Here is a 21,574-nt window from a genome sequence, read left to right as displayed (position 1 = left end):
CAATTACAAATACTGCTGCTGTTCAAATGCAGGTTACGGCTATAACTTTTATAATTTGCCCAGTTTGTTGACTGAGTGACCAAATGGTAAGTTATTAAAATTGTAAGTTTCTAATTAAGACAAACCCAGGCCTGGGCTGTGGCGCAGGCGGGAGAGCAAGCCAGCTGCAATTAACTGCAATGAATCACTCTGACCAGGATCATGAGTTTGAGGCCGCTCGGAGCCTATGTTTGTCTTGTCTTTGTTCTATGTTAAAAGGCATTGAATGTTTGCCTATATGTGTAATGTGATCCGCCCTAAGTCCCCTTCGGGGTGAGAAGAGTGGAATATAAATGCTGTAAATAAATAAATAAATAAATAAAATTGGTTGACAACGATGTTTGTGATGAATCACACGCAGTGGCCATAGAGAAAACGACACAAGAACCAACTGTAGTAGATAAGAAGGGTAAAGGGGAAATTTCCAAACAAAGAAAGATGATGGTTTATGAAACTTAACTATTATATTATAGATAATTATATATTATGTAATGCAATATAATATATATATATATATTCATACAATTCTTCTAAAGGGTTGGTTTGATCTGTTAGTCAAGCTGAACAACCGTATCGTGAAAGGATGCACATCTCACCAACTTAGAAAATGTGGAAAGCTCAGGCGTAGCTTCTCCTGCCACGTCTCACGTCTTGCTCTCTTCCTTCTCTTTGCAGAACCACAGCTGAAAGGCATCGTGACCAAGCTCTTCTGCCGGCACGGCTATTACCTCCAAGTCCACCCTGACGGCACCATCGACGGGACCAGAGAGGACAACGGATTCAGTAAGCGGCCGGCTTTTGCAAGTTCATTCCTCCCCGCCAAAGAGTGAAGGTGCCCTCAACAAACTACAAATCCCAGGATTCTGTTGCTATGAGTTCCAGGGATTTGTAGTTTGACAAGGTCCTAAGCCTTCTCTGCATCGCCTATCTATGAATCCCAGAATTCCATTGCTATGAGATTGAGACATTTATAGTTCATCAAGGTCTTTAGTTTAAGCTGCCTCGCCAAACTATGAATCCCAGGATTCCATTGCTATGAGATCCAGGGATTTGTAGTTCAATGAGGTCTTTAGCCTTCTCTGCATCGCCAAACTACAAATCCCAGTGTTCCATTGCTATGAGATCCAGGGATTTGCATTTCAACAAAGTCTTTAGCCTTCTCTGCCTCACCAACTACAAATCCCAGGGTTCCATTGCTATGAGATCCAGGGATTTGTAGTTCATCGGGGTCTTTAGCTTTTCTGCCTTGCCAAACTACAAATCCCAGGATCTGATTGCTGTGAGATCCAGGAATTTGTAGTTCATCAAGGTCTTTAGCCTTCTCTGCCTCACTAAACTATGAATCCCAGGATTCCATTGCTATGAGATCCAGGGATTTGTAGTTCATCAGGGTCTTTAGCTTTTCTGCCTTGCCAAACTACAAATCCCAGGATTCTATTGCTATGTGATCCAGGGATTTGTAGTTCTACAAGGTTCCTAGCTTTCCCTTACCTCACCAAACTACAAATCCCAGGATTCTATTGCTATGAGATCCAAGAATTTGTAGTTCACCAAGGTCTTACTATCATCTCTTGCCTGGCCAAACTACGAATCACGGGATTCCATTGCTATGAGATCTAGGGATTTGTAGTTCACCAAGGTCTTACTATCATCTCTTGCCTCGCCAAACTACGAATCCCAGAAGTCAATTGCTATGAGATTCATAGTTCAACAAGGTCCTTAGCTTTTGTTGTCTCACCAAACTACAAATCCTGTATTTTGGGTGTAGATGCACCCTATAATAATAATAATAATAATAATAATAATAATAATAATAATAATAATAATAACAACTTTGTTTTATACCATCTCCCCGAAGGCACTCAGGGCGGCTTACATGGGCCAAGCCCAAATAATAACAGTCATGGTAAAAAATACATCAAAGTAAAACATATCAATAAAACATGGGTTGGATAAAAACATGAAACATGCATAAAAATGACTGGGCCATAAAGTGCATACAGTGAGGAATGTAAACAAAAAGAAGTAGATTCCCTTTGAGAACAATGTATCTGTAACAAGAATGAATTCTAGAAAAATAATATTTTTTAAAAGAAAAGGATTCAAACTATAAAGAACTGTACACTGCATATAGAGAATTACTGTTGTCTGGTTAAAGAGAAAAGGCAATGGGTACTTAAATGGAAAGAAGAGTCAGGGATAAAAGACTAGTTTAGCTTCTTCCAATTAGATGACAGATTTATGAAAGATGCTAGGGTAGGATTCGCTTCTAAAACATTGAAATTAGAATGTATCTTTGAGAAGGCTAACAAATGTCTAATCTTCAGGCTTTATAAATATATTCTAGAATATAATTTAGAAGACAACCAAATAAAAATGTGCATGCACCCATATTCTGTGTGGCCTTCTGTCCAGTTGGGATTTGGGAAGGAATAGGTAGTCCGAAAAGAAACTGCCAATGTTCTTCTTTACCCCTTTCCTGGCACCATCTTTGCTCCTTCCATCCTTCCTTCCTTCCATCCTTCCTTCCTTCCTTCCTTCCTTCCTTCCTTCCTTCCTTCCTTCCTTCCTTCCTTCCTTCCTTCCTTCCTTCCTTTCTCTCTCTCTCTCTCTCTTTCCCTGTCTCGGAATAATTGAGTCTCAGCCTCCCAGGGACGCAGGGAGAGAAGGAGGGAGAGACGGTGATTGATGAGCCGCCTTCCCTCAATTTTCATTAACGCGGCAAATAAGGGCCCCAAGCGGCCACCCACCCCAAAGAAATGCCAAGGAGCCGAGCACGCAAGGCGGAAAGAAGGCCTCATCCCTGTTGCGCATGGGAGCCTAACAGAGAGCGCATGCTTCCCAAAGGGTTCAAACTGGGATCCAAGCTGTAGAAGGGTCAGAGCTGTTTGACCCTGGAATATTCTGGGATTCCTTATGCAGAGGCGAAGTGGCCATTTATTTATTTATTTATATTTATATATTTATATATTTATATTCCGCCCGTCTTTCTCACCCCGAAGGGGACTCAGGGCAGATTACAATGAACACATATATGGCAAACATTCAATGCCAACAGACAAACAACATACATTAGACAGACTCAGAGGCATTTTTAACATTTTTCCAGCTTCACGATTCCGGCCACAGGGGGAGCTGTTGCTTCACCATCCAGTAGTGGCTGTACTTCCTCATTCCTTTCCTCGTGTTTTGCTGGCAGTTTTATGGTGTTGTAAATTAGCCTCCCCGCATAAAGCGTCCCTAAATTTCCCTAATTGACAGGTGCAACTGTCTTTCGGGGCTGCATAGGTCAACAGCAAGCCGGGGCTATTAGTGGTCGGAGGCTTAACCCGACCCGGGCTTTGAACTCATGACCTCTTGGTCAGTAGTGATTTATAGCAGCTGGTTATTAGCCAGCTGCGCCACAGCCCGGCCATCTGTCTGGAGGGCTTAGATTGTGTCTGTGCCTGGCAGAAGGAGGTTGGACTGGATGGCCTTTGGGGGTCCCTTCTGGCTGCGATTTGCACTCTTGTAGTCCAAGAAAAACAACAACAAAAGGGTCGTGTTTTCATTAGTCCTATTATTTCCCATCTCCAGAGATGCACCTATGATATGCAATGAATGCATTTGCAATCCCAAACCTTGCTTTTTGGTCCTGACCTCCTTTGCTCTCGGTCACTGCATTTTTCTCTCTCTCTCTCTCGCTCCAGCCCTCTTCAACCTGATCCCGGTGGGCCTGCGCGTGGTGGCCATCCAGAGCACCAAATCCGGGCAGTACATCGCCATGAACGCCGAAGGCTATCTCTATACCTCTGTGAGTGCCTCCCTTTTACTCTCCCTTATTTTCCACATTTAAGGATCGAGACCCAAAATGATGGTTTTGGAGAACTGGACCAAACATGGAACTCCGACAGGGAGGAATGTAAGATATTGCACCTAGGAAGGAGAAATGAAAGGCAGAGATACAAAAGTACTGAGATCAGGAGGGTCTTAGTAGAGCGCAAGCTGAACGTGAGCCAAATAATGTGATGCAGCAGCGAAAAAGACCAATTCGATTCTAGGCGGCATCCATCTATATATATAAAAGAGTGATGGCGTCACGGCGACCCACAAAACAACAAAACTACAGGCCCCCCAACCTCGAAATTTGACAACACTACCCATCATCCACGGCTCTAGGTTGATACAACAAAAAGAAAAGAAAAATAAAGTCCTAATTAGAGGGAGAGGAATAATTGTTTTTATCCAATTGCTGCCCGTTAGAAGGATAAGTTCCGCCCACTTGGTCTCCTAGCAACCGACTCAGCCCAGGGGACAGGCACAAGAGTTTGGAGAGACCCCTAAGGGCCATCCAGCCCAACCCTTTCTACTATGCAGCAGGACACAATCCAAGCATTCCCAACACATGGACAACGTATAAATACTATACAATACTACACAGGGACATAGACCCCCTCTACCCTCAGCACTTTCACAGTACACAAACAACCAAATGCATACTAAACATAAAGACAACCATACAACAGACATTCAATACCACCACTAACTCAACAAGTTCTCACAAACACCACCAGACAACGCCACAGCAACGCGTGGCCGGGCATAGCTAGTAGTATAGTACCCATAGTACTCATAGTATTGAGATTGACGGAAGCCCTCGTTCCATTCTACTCTTCATTTGGAATATTTATTTATTTCTCACATTTATATCCCACCCTTCTCACCCAGCTTACAACAGGGCGGCTTACAACCGTGGCAACAATTAGGTGCCCATACAGACCAATAGAAAACAGCACATAAAACAGTTAGAACTATTAAAATACATTATGAATTAAAAATATACATTTCAAACATAAAATCAGATCCGTTCTTCCTCATGCTTTGTCCATAGTTCAGTCCGTGTCATTTCCGTGAATAATAGTCCTGTGTCCAGTTCTGGCCAAAGCGATTCAAGCAGGAGATGGGCAAGGTAGAAGGTGTTCAGAGAAAGGTCACCAAGGCAGTCTATAATAATAATAATAATAATCATCATCATCATCATCATCATCTTGTTGTGTATATTATTATTATTATTATTATTATTATTATTATTATTATATTATTATTGTATGACACAGCAAACAAGATAGATATGCTGATAGATATTATTTTATTATGACACAGCCAACAAGATAGATATGCTGGATTTCGTATCACAAAACCACAAGTCGAACACTTCCCAAGTGTCTAGGACTGTGTGATGTATTTTCGGATGATGCACGCAGATCCCAGCAGGGTGGCCTTTTGCAGTTGGCAGATCATGATTTTGTCAATGTCTATGGTTTCCAAATGCCGGCTGAGATCTTTTGACACGGCACCCAGTGTGCCCATCACCACCGGGACCACCTGCACTGGTTTCTGCCAGAGTCTTTGAAGTTCAGTCTTGAGGTCCTGAGAGCGGCTGAGTTTTTCCTGTTGTTTTTCGTCAATGCGACTGTCACCTGGGATGGCAACATCAATGATCCAAACCTTGTTCTTTTCCACAACTGTGATGTCTGGTGTGTTGTGTTCCAGAACTTTGTCAGTCTGGATTCGGAAGTCCCACAGTATCTTTGCGTGCTCATTTTCCAAGACTTTTGCAGGTTTGTGATCCCACCAGTTCTTTGCTGCTGAGAGGTGGTACTTGAGGCATAAGTTCCAATGAATCATTTGGGCCACATAGTTGTGCCTCTGTTTGTAGTCTGTCTGTGCAATTTTCTTACAGCAGCTGAGGATATGATCAATGGTTTCGTCAGTTTCCTTGCACAGTCTGCATTTTGGGTCAACAGCTGATTTTTCGATCTTGGCCTGAATGGCCTTTGTCCTGATGTCTTGCTCCTGGGCTGCAAGGATCAGGCCTTCTGTCTCCTTCTTCAGGGTCCCATTTGTGAGCCACAGCCAGGTCTTCTCCTTATCAGCTTTTGCTTCAATTTTGTCAAGGAATCAGCTTTTCCTTCAATTTTGTCAAGGAAAATGCCGGCTGAGATCTTTTGGCGCTGAACCCAATGTGCCCATCACCACTGGGACCACCTTCATTGTTGTTGTTGTTGTTGTTGTTGTTGTTGTTGTTATTATTATTATTATTATTATTATTATTATTATTATTATTATTATTGACCGCCTTGGTGACCTTTCTCTGAACACCTTCTACTTTGTCCATCTCCTGCCTGAATTATTATTATTATTATTATTATTATTATTATTATTATTATTATTGTGTTGTTGAAGGCTTTTGTCGGACCTCGGATTAGCTTCGCCTTGCTAAAGACACCAAGCCACACACAGAACGTAGTCTTTTGTGTTTTATTTAGAACATAGGCAAAAGATAGTTCATAAAAGGTAAAAGTTCAGTTCCAAAAGACAGGTATAAAGCAAGGCTGTAAGCCAGAAGTCCATAGAAACATAGAGCATGAAACAAGGTCCTTTTCATAGAAGCCAGTGGTTAGGAATTGTGGGAGTTGGAGTCCAAAACACCCGGAGGGCCGAAGTTGGCCCATGCCTGCCCTATCCTGAGGTTGAGAGTATGTGCTCACTCAGTGGGGTTCTATGGGAAACTACAACTCCCGGGACTCTGTACCATTGAGCTGTGCCTAAACCCCTCCGATTTTGGGATGTGGAAAAAAGACAGGGTTCAACCAGATGCTTCTCCTCCCTCCTCTTCTCTCTCTTTCTCTTTCTCTCTTTCTTCCCTTCCTTCCTTCCTTCCTTCCTTCCTTCCTTCCTTCCTCTCTTTCGGCTGCAATTAGCAGCTGCCCTCTTTAACGAGGCCTCCCAAGGGAGACTTCCCTGACCCCGATCCATCCGGCAAACACCCATGCGCGGCTCCCCACACACCTGCCAGCCATTCTGCCCTCCTGCCAATCCCTTTCCAACCAACACACACACACATGCGCATCATGTGCAGGTGCTTGGCCTCAAATGCTCCCCAATCCCCTTGTGCGCACTGGTGTGCACTGCGGGAGGCTGGCATCGCACGTGTGCAACGGGAGGGCGCAAAGAGAGCTGCGCCTGGGCATCACCACCATATCAGAACATATATCACGGCGCATGAGCATGGAGAGAGACAGAGCATGGATATTGCAGCGAATGTATGTGTTCGTCTTGGTGTGAGATGGCTACGTGCCAACCTTTGTATGTGACGGATTTCGAGAAAGCGCGCATGGATATCAGAAAGAGATACTTCTGGCTGAGAAAGAGGCAGCGGGCAATGCGAAGTGATGTCTGCACATTGCTGGATATGTGTCAATATTGTGTGAGAGAGGAAGAAGTGCATGCCTATCGCTAGTGTATATTGCAACTGAGCAACAGACATAATAGTAATCTATATACCGTATATACTTGAGTATAAGTCAGCCCGAATATAAGCCGAGGCACCTAATTTTACCACAAAAAACTGGGAAAACATTGACTTCAGTATAAGCCAAGAGTGGTAAATTTCAGAAATAAAAATAGATCCCAATATTAAATGTTTTTAAATATTTACATAAAGCTCAAATTTAAGATAAGACTGTCCAACTGTGATCAAATCATTATTCTCATCTTCTTCAATGTAAATGTGCTTATGTATCCTTTTAATAATAATATAGTAAAATAATACATGTAATAATAATAATAATAATAATAATAATAATAATAATACAGTAGAGTCTCACTTATCCAAGCTAAACGGGCCGGCAGAACGTTGGATAAGCGAATATGTTGGATAATAAGGAGGGATTAAGGAAAAGCCTATTAAACATTAAATTAGGTTATGATTTTACAAATTAAGCACCAAAACATCATGTTATATAACAAATTTGAGAGAAAAAGTAGTTCAATACACAGTAATGCTATGTAGCAATTATTGTATTTACGAATTTAGCACCAAAATATCATGATGTATTGAAAACATTGACTACAAAAATGCGTTGGATAATCCAGAATGTTGGATAAGCGAGTCTTGGATAAGTGAGACTCTACTGTATATATAAATGTAATTTACGTTTGTAGGACTGAATAAACAACAAAACCACTGAACCAAATCACACCAAATTTGGCCACATCTGAGCAACAGACATAATAGTAATCCATCTATATATATAAAAGGGTAATGAAATTTCGGCTTAGGACAAAACAACAAAACTACACATCCCAGAAACACTAAACTTGGCAGCACAACGCCTCACCCATGCCTCTACGTTCATACAACAAAAAGAAAAGAAAAATAAAGTCCTAATTAGAGGGAGAGGAATAATTGTCTTTATCCAATTGCTGCCAGTTAGAAAGCTAAGCTCCGCCCACTTGGTCTCCTAGCAACCCACTCAACCCAGGGGTTAGGCCTCACTTAGGCCTCTTCCACACTGCCTATAAGATACAGATTATCTGATTTTAACTGGATTATATGGCAGTGTAGACTCAAGGCCCTTCCACACAGCTATATAACCCATTTATAATGGACTTAATGTAAGGTAAAACCTTTACCCTTGACCTTAACTACCACCAATTCCTCAATACTTTATTTCCCAGACCACCAGACTTCGCCACAGCAACACGTATATATATATTTATATATATAAATGTAACTAGCTGTGCCCGGCCACGCATTGCTGTGGTATCATCCTAAGTGGGTTTCTGTTTGTGGAGGCAAGTATGGATGTTGTAATTAGTCACCTTGATTAGCACTGAATGGGCCTGCAGCTTCAAAGCGTGGTTGTTTCCTCCCTAGGAGAATCCTTTGTTGGGAGGTGTTATCTGACTCTGGTTGTTTCCTGTCTGGAATACCCTTATTTTCAGAGTGTTGTTCTTTATTTACTGTCCAGACTGTAGAGGTTTTATAATGCTGACTGCCAGGTTTTGTTCATTTTGATGGTTCCCAGGAACCCAATAATAATAATGATAATAATGATAATAATAATAATGACTCACTGTTGGTGTGTGGTTGCAATTGAAGCCCCGCCTACCTGGCTAACGTCACCAAGTTTCCTGGGGGGCCTCTGCACATGCGTGGCTAGTAATTTTTGGTTTTGGGGGGTTTTCTGTAATTTGGACCTAATTTTATAGTGTTTTTTTTTAAATGGAAAGACATAGACTGGATGACTATGTCTTTTGTGACCAAATTTGGTGTGATTTGGTCCAGTGGTTTTGTTGTTTACTCCATGGGAATTACGCACATTACATTTTTATATACCATATATACTCGAGTATAACCTGACCCAAATATAAGCCGAGGCATCTAATTTTACCACAAAAAAAACTGGGAAAACATTGACTCCAGTATAAGCCAAGGGTGGTAAATTTCAGAAATAAAAATAGATACCAATAAAATTACATTAATTGAGGCATCAGTAGGTTAAATGTTTTTGAATATTTACATCAAGCTCAAATTTAAGACAAGACTGTCCAACTCTGATCAAATCATTATTCTCCTCTTCTTCAATGTAAATGTGCTTATGTATCCTTTTAATAATAATAGAGTAAAATAATACATGTAATAATAATAATAATAAATGCATGAAAATAATACAAGTAATAATAAATAGAGTAAAATAATAAATGCAATAATAATAATATCAGAGTGAAATAATAAATGGGAACTTGGGAAGTGTTCGACTTGTGATTTTGTGATACGAAACCCAGCATATCTATCTTGTTTGCTGTGTCATAATAAAATAATAATAATAATAATAATAATAATAATAATAATAATAATAATAATAATAATAATAATAATAGGGTTAGGGTTAGGCAAAAGGAAAGGGCCTGAGGCTGTTAGGAGTGATGGGAGTCGGAGTCCAAAACACCTGGAGGTCCCAAGCTGGCCCATACCTTGCCCAGAGATGGTCTTGGGAGTCCCTTGAGGTCAAGAAGAAGGGGCCAATGGGATGTCCAACCTCTTTCCCAGCCCGTGGATGATGGGAGGAAGACAGGGATGAATCATTGATGAGAGAGGTCACCCCAATGCGCAGCAAAGAAACAGCTGGCGGGGAATGAAGGAGTTTTCCCTAGGAAGATGGCTCCTGTCAAGACGGATAAGGCCGGCCGAGGATGATGGAAAAGCAGGAGGAGGAGGAGGAGGAGGAGGAGGAGGAGGAGAACCAGGCCATGCAAGCCATTGGGCTCTCTTTCTCCCACCGGCACTCTTAACAGGCCCAGAGGCCCTCTGAGTCAGGATCCGGACGATAAATAGTCTTGTGTCCCTAAAGAAGCAACCTTTGAGAGGAATCATTCCTTAGGAATCTTTTTAATGCCTTCCTTCCCCTATCTGTCAGCACAATCCCCATTTTTATTTTTGCAAAAAGCACCTTTTTAATGGCAATTGGCAGATAGGGACATTGGGGTTTATGACTCTCCTCGGACATTTTGCTCTCATTAACGTGATGGGCCCTTTGGCTCCTTCCTGCACACGATTCTGGGATCAGAATCCAGAGAAAATCCTGGAGAAAGACCCAAATGTTCAAAAGATCTCTTGAAATCCAATGGCTATATTATCTATTATTATTCAGTGTCCAACAGTGACACCCAGTGGCCAACTACTGCCATGACAGCCTCACCCACTTCAGCTCAAGAATGGGCTCTCTAAAGAAGTTTATTTATATACCGCCCAACATGATAAAACAATACAATACAATACACATAATAAAAAGAGAGCCATAGAACAATTTAAAATGATACAAGTAATAAACATAAATACACAACATATAATCCAACACAATGAAAAATAAAACTAGTAACAGGATTGGATTGAAAGGGGGTCTCCAGAGGTCATCTGCTCCAACCCAGGGTCTTTGCAGGAATCCATAGCTGTAGCAATCCTGGTGGATGACCATGATTTAAAAAATTATGGTGAAAGATAATGTTGACCACATAATGGTTGAATATAATAGGGAATTTCAGCCTCTGGTAATGAAATTTCGGCCTAGGACAAAACAACAAAACTACACATCCCAGAAACACTCAACTTGGCAGCACAACCCCTCATCCATGCCTCTACGTTCATACAACAAAAATAAAAGAAAAATAAAGTCCTAATTAGAGGGAGACGAATCATTGTTTTTATCCAATTGCTGCCATTTAGAAGGCTAAGCTCCACCCACTTGGTCTCCTAGCAACCCACTCAGCCCAGGGCACAGGCAGAGTTAGGCCTCACTTAGGCCTCTTCCACACTGCCTATAAAATACAGATTATCTGATTTTAACTGGATTATATGCAAGTGCAGACTCAAGGCCCTTCCACATAGCTGTATAACCCATTTATAATCTTATATTATCTGCTTTGCACTGGATTATCTTGAGTCCACACTGCCATATAATCCACTTCAGTGTGCATTTTATACAGCTGTGTAGAAGGGGCCTCATATAATCCAGTTCTAAGCAGATAATATAAGATGCTTTATTTCCCATACGACCATACTTTGCCACAGCAACGCATGGCTGGGCACAGCTAGTATATCTATATATTTATATATATCTATATCCTGCCAACCTAGCAGTTCGAAAACATGCCAATGTGAGTAGATCAATAGGTACCGCTCCGGCGGGAAGGTAACAGCGCTCCATGCAGTCATGCCTTATGGCCACATGACCTTGGAGGAGTCTACGGACAACGCCGGCTCTTCGGCTTAGAAATGGAGATGAGTACCAACCCCCAAAGTCGGACACAACTGGACTTAACGTCAGGGGAAAACCTTTTACTATATCTATATCTATATATATATACACACACACACACATATTAAGGTAAAAATTTTCCCCTGAGAGTAAGTCCAGTCGTGTCCGGAGCAGTACCTATTGATCTACTCACATTTGCATGTTTTCGAACTGCTAGGTTGGCAGAAGCTGGGGCTAACAGCGGTAGCTCATCCTGCTCCTTGATTCAAACTCGCTGCACCACCGGAGGAAGGCTCCATACATACACACACACACACGCACACATACCGGTATATACATACATACATACATATACACACATATATATACAGTAGACTCACTTATCCAAGATAAACGGGCCGGCAGAACATTGGATAAGTGAAAATCTTGGATAATAAGGAAGGATTAAGAAAAAAGCCTATTAAACATCAAATTACGTTATGATTTTACAAATTAAGCACCAAAACATCATGCTTTACAACAAATGGATAGAAAAAGCAGTTCAATACACAGTAATGTTATGTAGTAATTACTGTATTTATGAATTTAGCACCAAAACATTGCAACGTTTACTACAAAAACATTGACTACTAAAAGGCAGACTGCCTTGGATAATACAGAACCTTGGATAAGTGAAGCTTGGATAAGTGGGACTCTATTTTATATGCTGGATTATTATTATAATTTCATTATTATTATTTTATTATGACACAGCAAACAAGATAGATATGCTGGATTTCGTATCACAAAATCACAAGTCGAACTCTTCCCAAGTGTCTAGGACTGTGTGATGTATTTTCGGATGATGTGTGCAGATCGCAGCAGGGTGGCCTTTTGCAGTTGGCAGATCGTAATTTTGTCAATGTCTATGGTTTCCAAATGCCGGCTGAGATCTTTTAGCACGGCACCCAGTGTGCCCATCACCACTGGGACCACCTGCACTGGTTTCTGCCAGAGTCTTTGCAGTTCCATCTTGAGGTCCTGATAGCGGCTGAATTTTTCCTGTTGTTTTTCATCAATGTGACTGTCACCTGGGATGGCGAAATCCATGATCCAAACCTTTTTCTTTTCCACAACTGTGATGTCTGGTGTGTTGTGTTCCAGAACTTTGTCAGTCTGGATTCGGAAGTTCCACATTATCTTTGCGTGCTCATTTTCCAATACTTTTGCAGGTTTGTGATCCCACCAGTTCTTAACTGCAGGGAGGTGGTACTTGAGGCATAAGTTCCAATGAATCATTTGGGCCACAGAGTTGTGCCTCTGTTTGTAGTCTGTCTGTGCGATTTTCTTACAGCAGCTGAGGATATGATCCATGGTTTTGTCAGTTTCCTTGCAGAGTCTGCATTTTGGGTCATCAGCTGATTTTCCGATCTTGGCCTGAATTGCCTTTGTTCTGATGTCTTGCTCCTGGGCTGCAAGGATCAGGCCTTCTGTCTCCTTCTTCAGGGTCCCATTCGTGAGCCAGAGCCAGGTCTTCTCCTTATCAGCTTTTCCTTCAATTTTGTCAAGGAACTTTCCATGCAATGTTTTGTTGTGCCAGCTGTCAGCTCTAGTTTGTAGTGCGGTTTTCTTGTACTGGTTTTTTGTCTGCTGTGCTTTGAGGAGTTTCTGATTTTTGACTTCAATCAAAGCAGGTTCTTCACTTTGCTATTCGACAATCTTAGGAATAGGTCTCGTGTAATGTACATCTAATGGTTCTTATCTACTCAAGACCAAACTGAAATGCATTGACTTGTATTGATTTTTAAATGTGATCTGCTTTGGGTCTGAATTCTGGGGAAAATCAGAGCTATTATTATTATTATTATTATTATTATTATTATTATTATTATTTTCATTATTATCATTACTATCATTATGCTTTTTGTCTAAGACCCAAAGTAGCTCACATTTAACATCATCATCATCATCATCATCATCATTATTATTACCATCCTGGCAATCTTAGCTCTTTTGTAAACTGAATGTCTCTTAACTATTCAATACCTAGTTAATCTGAAATTAACTTATGGTTCATTCTTCTTGGAACTTGCTCATAATAAGCCGCTTTGAGTCCCCTTTGGGGTATAAATAATAATAATAATAATAATAATAATAATAATAATAATAATAAGAAGAAGAAGAAGAAGAAGAAGAAGAAGTAAATCAATCCCTACCGCTACATATAGTGATATCAATATCTCGGTTACAATCAATGTAATCGTATTGGTTTGTGTGTTGCACTCTAGACCCAACTTGACTTGAAAATCTGATTATAGGTTCAGGAATGACTTGAATGCAGGCAACAACAGGCTCATATTATCCCCTTCATCTATAAATAATCATCTATCCATCCCAAAATCCTTAGGATGATTGAAAAGCCTTTGTAAAAGGGGAGGAAATCTTGCTTTTATTTGCAAAGCGGATTACAGTACACAGTGGAAAAGGATCAGCGACGCATATAGCCAAATATGGCAGAGGAGTGGCACAGAAAATACTTATATAATAGGTGTTTGTAAACTTGGGCCTTGCAGGTGTTTTGGACTGCAACTCCCACCATTCCTAACAGCCTCAGGCCCCTTCCTTTTGCCCCTCAGCCACTTAAGCAGTTTTGGACTGCAACTCCCATAGACATTTGTAAAGTGTGACCCATTATCGGACTATATTTCCTGGTGTAACCCATGGTGTTTTGGACTTCAACTCCCTCCATTCCTAACAGCCCCAGGCCCTTTCCTTTTGCCCCTCAGCCGCTTAAGCGGCTGAGGGGCAAAAGGAAGGGGCCTGAGGCTGTTAGGAATGGTGGGAGTTGCAGTCCAAAACACTCGGAGAGCTCAAGTTTACAAATACCTATTATATAAGTATTCTCTGCTTTTGGGCAGAAGCCCATAGGCATCGCTTCCAGGGCAGGAATGCAATGAAACACCCCTGTCCTTTGTCATAACTTTCTGGTGAGTTTTTAATCCGGAACTTTGGTTTTTAAGTATGGTTAGCAATGCTTGCCAGGCAGACCACAATTTTTTTTGCAGTCCAAATTCCATAACTAAAAATGCCTAGAATTGACATATTTTTCTGTATGTGGGTAAGTGGTCGTGCTCTATGGGTCTAACCCTTCTCATTTATTTATTTAATTTATATTCCGCTCTTCTCACCCGGAAGGGGACTCAGGGTGGATCACATTATATACATATAGGGCAAACATTCAATGCCCATATACACATAGAGCCGAGACAGAGACAGACGCAGAGGCAATTTAACCTTCTCCTGAGGGGATGTTTGATTCTGGCCACAGGGGGGAGCAGCTGCTTCATCATCCACTCTGACGGAACTTCCTTGTTCCAACATCGTAAATTAGTTAAATTTGCCTCCCCACTTTTTATAAGTGGTACCTTATTTCCTACTTGATAGATGCAATTATCTTTCAGGTTGCTAGGTCAGCAATGAACAGGGGCTATTTTTTATTTTTAATTGACGGGTGCTCACCCCAACACAGGCTGGCCTCAAACTCATGATCTCATGGTCAGAGTGATTTATTGCAGCAGCTGCTCACCAGCCTTCGCCACAGCCCGGCCTCATTGTCCTTCCTCTTCCTCTCGCAAGGCCCACTTCACTACCGAGTGCCGCTTCAAGGAGTGTGTCATCGAGAACTACTACGTGATGTACTCCTCCACCCTCTACCGCCAGCGGGAGTCTGGCCGCTCCTGGTACCTGGGCATCAACAAGGACGGGCAGGTCATGAAGGGCAACCGGGTCAAGAAGACCAAGGCCGCCGCCCACTTCCTGCCCAAGCTCCTGGAAGGTAAGGAGGACCGGGTCATTTGGGGTCACCTCTACACTACACTATGGAGCCGTTCAATGCTAAGGCTTCGGGCCAAATGGAACTGTAGAGGAGAGTCTACTGAACAAGCCAGGACCTGCTGCATACATCTTGTTGAGGAGTTACGAAGGTGGAGGCATTACTTTTCATTCAACCCTCGTATATGAAGTGTATTACTGTTGTATTATTATCCACGCTGACTGCTGTCTTTTCTCTCTCCTTCTTTCCTTCTCCCGCAGTGGCCTTGTACCGGGAGCCTTCCCTGCACAACGTGGTGGAGCTGGCCCTGAGCAAGAAGGCCGAGGAGGGGAACCCGTCGTCGGGGCCTCCGGGGAAGGAGCCCTCCAAGGCCGAGGCCACGTAGCCCCGCGGCCACGGAGGGACGCCTCCACCCGCCCAAAGCCTCCTCCTCCTCCTTTGCCTCCGGAGGGCGAATCCTGCGCAGAGGAGCCATCCTTCTTCCTCAACTCGCATCGAGCCCCTTCCATCCCACCAGACGTCTTCCGACCCGGACACCAAGGATTACTGGAGACCACCCACTGGCCAATTGGCTCTTGACTTGGCCATTTTGGGGCTGAGAAGATATTCATTGCACCCCACTTCCCCCACATTTCAAGCCATGGGTGCAATATGGCACCTGTCCACCAGGGGGCGATGTTACGATGCTGCAAACCATTTCTCCCCGCCCAAAACTGTGACAAATTCACTGTGGGTTTTCAATTCCGACGTATCATCAGAGATTCCGATGTCTCTCTTTTGGTCCAAATATATATATATATTAATGGGCCTGTCTCAGTCCATGCAAATGAAACGGTGCAGTAAACAGTAACCAACCGGACTCAGAAAATATGTATATAAATGTCCTTTTGACCCCCAACAAAAAAGGATGCTGCATCAACTATTACTACTACTACAGGGAAAAAAAGATCTTCCGTTTCATAACCGTTTTTTTAAAAAAAGAAATAAATAATTATATGCTCTCCTCTTTTCAGCCACTAGGTGGCAGCATTCTCCCATGTGAAACCATTATAAACCTCACTTTTTGTGGATTTGTGGATATTGCAATGCAGAATCCTTTCCATGGAGACGGGGGAAATAGATCCAGCTTTGCTTTCGCCGGCTCAGGGAGCTGAGGAAGGGGATAACCTTTGAAAAACTACGGTTCTTCTAGCCTTTCTAGAGTCTGACAGTGTCAAAGAACCTCGTGGACTGTCCCCATCTTCCCGTCTCTGCCTTGCCCCCGTCTCAGAAAATAAATATATTGCAATACCAAGGAGGGACGGACGCCTGTGTTGCAAACGATGCAGTTTTCTTACATTGGATTTTCACCAGGAAAAAATAAACAGACTGCAGTACTGGTTTCGACCACTAGATGCCAGCATTGTCCATTGAGGAAGGAAGTCATGGCACCTGCTGGCCCACCGTGAAGCGTAATTCCCCTTTTGGCCACTGGATGGCAATATTGCACTCATTGGAAGACACTAAGGATTCCTCTGTGGTCCTCTTTCCTTCCTTCCAAAGGAGGGAAAATGCAAACTTTTCACATGCAATATTTATATTTGGCCACTGAGTGGCAACACCATGATCTCAAAAGGGTCAAGCAGGGCATCTCGAACATCCATTCGCAAGGATCCAATGGGGCAGAAGAAGGAACCCCACAAAACTGTGCCCCTTTTCACACTCACACACACACAAACTACCCCAGGATCCTCAAAATTGCCATATGTCTATTTATCTTTACAGGGTTTCAACAGGCAATAAGTTACGGCGGGTGGCGAGGGAGGGATGGAATGCTATGGGGGGTCCAGGGAGGGGGGTATGGATGGTGGTGAATGCTTATGGGGCTGGAAAAGGGGTCAAGGGCGGATTCTGCAAGAAGCTGGGTGGAAGAATATGGGGGTTTTGATACACATATATATATTCTGTCTTCTATTGCCTTCTATAGGTCTTCCAGAAAGCAAACCCAGGGATTATGATTTGCAGAGTTTTTCATGCATCTCCCTATTTTTAAATAATGACTGACGAACAGGAGTGTTTTGGACTGAAAATCCATTAGGTTATTATCAAAGGCTTTCATGGCCAGAATCACTGGGTTGCCATGAGTTTTCGAGAATGTCTGGCCATGGTCCACAAGCATTCTTTCCTGATGTTTCACCCACATCTATGGCAGGCATTCTCAGAGGTTGTGAGGTCTGTTGGAAACTCAGCAAGTGGGGTTTATATATATTTTTGTAATGTCCAGGGTGGGAGAAAGAACTCTTGTCTGTTTGAGGCAAATATGAATGTTCCCACTGACCACTGACTTGAATAGCCTTGCAGCTTCAAAGCCTGGCTATTTCCTTCCTAGGAAAATCCTTCATTGGGAGGTGTTAGCTGGCTGTGATTGTTTCCTGTCTAGAATTCCCCTAGCAGGAAGCAGCCAAGCTTTGAAGCTGCAAGGCTATTCAAAGCTAATCAAGCTGGCCAGTTGCAAAAAATTCACAGATAAGAGTTCTTTCTTCCACCCTGGGCATCATTCCACATATAAACCCCAACAGACCTCTCAACCTCGGAGGATGCCTGCCATAGATGTGGGCGAAACGTCAGGAGAGAATGCTTCTGGAATGTGGCCAGACAGCCTGGAACACTCACAGCAGCCCATTAGGTTATTATTATTATTATTATTATTATTATTATTATTATTATTATTATTATTATTTGCCTGCCTGTCTCCACAGCTCAAGGCGGGGATCAACATTCCGGGGACCCTAAAATGCATAGAGCAAAGGTCAAAAGCCAATATCAGTAACATGTAAATTTGCAACTCATATTTTCAAACTGACTCAATTATATGGAGGAGAATAAATATATTTTTGGAACTGCACTCCAAAATAAGCCTGTTCCCTGGCTCTGATGGCATTCCCTTGTGCAATTCTCTCCAAACCCAGCCAATTGGATTATTTTGCCCCTTTTTCCATTGCCTGGCAATTAACATAAATGCCCAAAAAATCATTATTTAAAAAAACAACCAAAATACCAATTTTTTTTTTTGCAAGAAGTTGCTTTTTTTTTTTGCAAGTTGCAAGAAGTGGCTGCAATACTCACCGTGTCCACTAGATGGAGCCCACAATATATTTACCCCTAGAATCCCTGAATATATAAGATTTAAGGGGAAGATTGGCGCCCCCTCTAGGCTGCCAGGAGCAACAATTAACCCTTTCATGCCATCTAAAGGGCAATAAGAAGCCTTTGGGATAGATCACCCAATGAAGTCATTTACCCCAGAAGTGGGCCACATTTTTTTGCCCATTGAACCCAGTGTCCAGAGACACTTGACCCTCACCCACTCCCATAAAGAGTCCCTGTCTCGTAGATTTCATTTGCAAACTATAAGTCCCCTACGTCGAAGGTCAAGCCAAAGGTGTCCCCTCTAATTAAATAATAATAATAATAATAATAATAATAATAATAATAATAATAATAATAATTTTATTCCCCACCTCTCCTTGGTTTGCCCTTTGAGCCTCACGCTGGTCCAGATTTTCCAGCCGCATTTGCGAGAAATATTGGTTTTTGTTTAGCAAGGAAGAGAAAAGGAAAGAGAAGGAAGGAATGGGCGCCACACCATAAGAACGAAAAGAGCCATATCTATCTATACCTATGGAAGGATTGCGTCTTCCAACCACGTCTTCCACTCTGTGCCAAGTTTAGCAAGAGCCATAGCTGTCTTGCACCCGAGACAGAGTCCCGAATCCAGGCCGACACCCCACTCCCCTCCTTGTCTTCAATGGTTACAGGGTTCATGCGAACTCAGGAATTTTACTCCACATTTCTCTGTCTTGCAAACGGGTGGAACTGCAACAGTACTTGCTTTTAAATTATGTTGTAAGAGCTGGACCGAAAAGTCCTTTGAGGGTCTCTGTGTTATTCTGCATTTTTCTTGTATTGCACTCTTCAGCCACTAGAGGGAGATAGAGAGTCAACGAATATTTCCCTTGAAGGGAACAATACTCAGAGTTACCAGCAGAGGGCAGCAAAGAGTCAATAGATATACATATACAGTAGAGTCTCACTTATCCAACATAAACGGGCCGGCAAAACGTTGGATAAGCGAATATGTTGGATAATAAGGAGAGATTAAGGAGAAGCCTATTAAACACCAAATTAGGTTATGATTTAACAAATTAAGCACCAAAACATCATGTTATACAACAAATTTGACAGAAAAAGTAGTTCGATACACAGTAATACTACGTAGTAATTACTGTATTTACGAATTTAGAATCAAACTATCACGATGTATTGAAAATATTGACTACAAAAATGTGTTGGATAATCCAGAACGTTGGATAAGCGAATGTTGGATAAGTGAGACTCTACTGTACCCTGTTTCCCTGAAAATAAGACATCCCCAGAAAATAAGACCTAGTAGAGGTTCTGCTGAATTGCTAAATATAAGGCCTCCCCCGAAAGTAAGACCTAGCAAAGTTTTTGTTTGGAAGCATGCAGGATCGGTAAATGTACATACCATAGATTGTTGTACATGGAAATAAAGATAGTAACAATAAATAATAATAATAATAATATAATAACTTTATTCTTGTATCCCACCTCCATCTCCCAGAAGGGACTCAGGGAAGCTTACACAGGGACAAGCCCAACGACAACATAAATTTACATATAAACAGAAATTTAAAACAGTAATTTAAAAACAGCATAGCAATAAAATATAATATAGAAATTCTTGAAAGGAATTTGGTTATGCTGGTTTGTGATGACACCTATTGTAACAGTAGATAATAAATTTTCATTTTTAAAAAATTCAACCATAAATGTGAACTCTTCTTTGTGGAAAAATAAGACATCCCCTGAAAATAAGACCTAGCGCATCTTTGGGAGCAAAAATTAATATAAGACACTGTCTTATTTTCGGGGAAACAGGGTATGCATAGGAATCTCCTCCCTGTATTGTGCTCTTTGGCCACTAGCGGGAGATAGAGAGTCATTAAATAATTCCCTTAAAGGGACAATACCCAGACCTACCAGCAGAGGGAAGCAAAGAGTCAATGAATAAATGTATAGGAATATCCTCCTTGTATTGCGCCCTTCAGCCACTAAGGGGAGATAGAGAGTCAAGGAATATTTCCCTTGAAGGGAGCAAAACTTAGATCTACCAGCAGAGGGCAAGAAAGAGTCAACGAATATACTGTATATGCATAGGGAATATCCTCCCTGTATTGCGCTCTTCAGCCACTAGAGGGAGATAGAGAGTCAAGGCATATTTCCCTTGAAGGGAACAATACTCAGACCGACCAGCAGAGGGCAGCTCTTTCAAAGTACAGTACTAATTAAAACTTAATTTTTCTGGCATGAACTTTTGTTATAATGGAGGGAAAATTGAGCCTGGGTAGGTTTATTATGAGTGTCTCTCTTCAGAAATGTTTGCAATGTACAATAATCCCTCCTTGCAATGCAAATGGCCACGGTTTGTGGTGGATGATGGTTTGGCCTTCCTCGATCCTGCCCTTCTTTTCCGCCTTTATTTTTTCCCAGCACAGAAAGCAATAAGAACTGCAGGAAATAAAAACAAAAACAAAATACCAATAAAAGGAAATATACAACCTTTGCCTTTGCATGAGAAACTGGCTCCCTTTTCTCTCAGCAATAAACTAACCAACCCCTCCTTCCCGTCAACCTGGTGCAAAGGGTTCAAACAAATATCTGGAAACAATAAAGGGAAAACAATTTCTTATTATTCTACTTGGCTTTGCCTCTCTGTGTGTCTTTGGGGTCGGATCAAGGGGAGGAGGGTGAAACCGCGTGGGTTGATCAGGCATGGGGAAACTTTGGCCCAGTAGGTGTTTTGGACGATAACTCCCAGCATTCCTAACAGCCTTGGACCCCTTCCTTTTCCCTCTCAGCCACTTAAACCAGCAATGGATCCCACTCAATTGAACAACTACAGACCAGTATCAAATCTCCCCATTCGGGGCAAGGTTCTAGAGCAGGGATTCCCAAAGTGGGTGCTACTGCCCCCTGGTGGGTATTGGAGAGATCCGGGGGGGGGGGGCGGTGATGGCACCTATTAGGACACAGGGGCCCGAGACAAGAGCCCGAGACAGGGCTGAGCCTCTTTACCTCT

General features: G+C 42.2%; 1 protein-coding gene across 1 annotated transcript; it reads left to right on the top strand.

Annotated features, from left to right (window-relative positions):
• Nucleotides 1-204: 204 nt before the first annotated feature.
• On the top strand, nt 205-21,192 carry LOC100562856 (fibroblast growth factor 11). The gene is made up of 4 exons (XM_003230187.4): nt 205-822; nt 3,729-3,832; nt 15,237-15,435; nt 15,693-21,192. Exons 1-4 carry the CDS (start codon nt 531-533, stop codon nt 15,815-15,817), a joined length of 720 nt encoding a protein of 239 aa, XP_003230235.3. The 5' UTR covers nt 205-530; the 3' UTR covers nt 15,818-21,192.
• The last annotated feature ends 382 nt before the right edge of the window (nt 21,193-21,574 follow it).

The sequence above is a fragment of the Anolis carolinensis genome, unplaced genomic scaffold (genome assembly GCF_035594765.1).
Source record: "Anolis carolinensis isolate JA03-04 unplaced genomic scaffold, rAnoCar3.1.pri scaffold_54, whole genome shotgun sequence".
NCBI classification, from domain to species: Eukaryota; Metazoa; Chordata; class Lepidosauria; order Squamata; family Dactyloidae; genus Anolis; species Anolis carolinensis.
The sequence above is the reverse complement of the archived record's forward strand: the minus strand, read 5'-3'. Positions and strand labels throughout refer to the sequence as shown.

Excerpts from the sequence above, each read along its gene's own strand:
- LOC100562856 (XM_003230187.4), top strand. The coding sequence starts at position 531 with ATGCAATATAATATATATATATATATTCATACAATTCTTCTAAAGGGT. Across the intron at positions 823-3,728 it reads CAGAGAGGACAACGGATTCA|CCCTCTTCAACCTGATCCCG; the intron begins GTAAGCGGCCGG and ends CTCTCGCTCCAG. Across the intron at positions 15,436-15,692 it reads CCTGCCCAAGCTCCTGGAAG|TGGCCTTGTACCGGGAGCCT; the intron begins GTAAGGAGGACC and ends CTTCTCCCGCAG.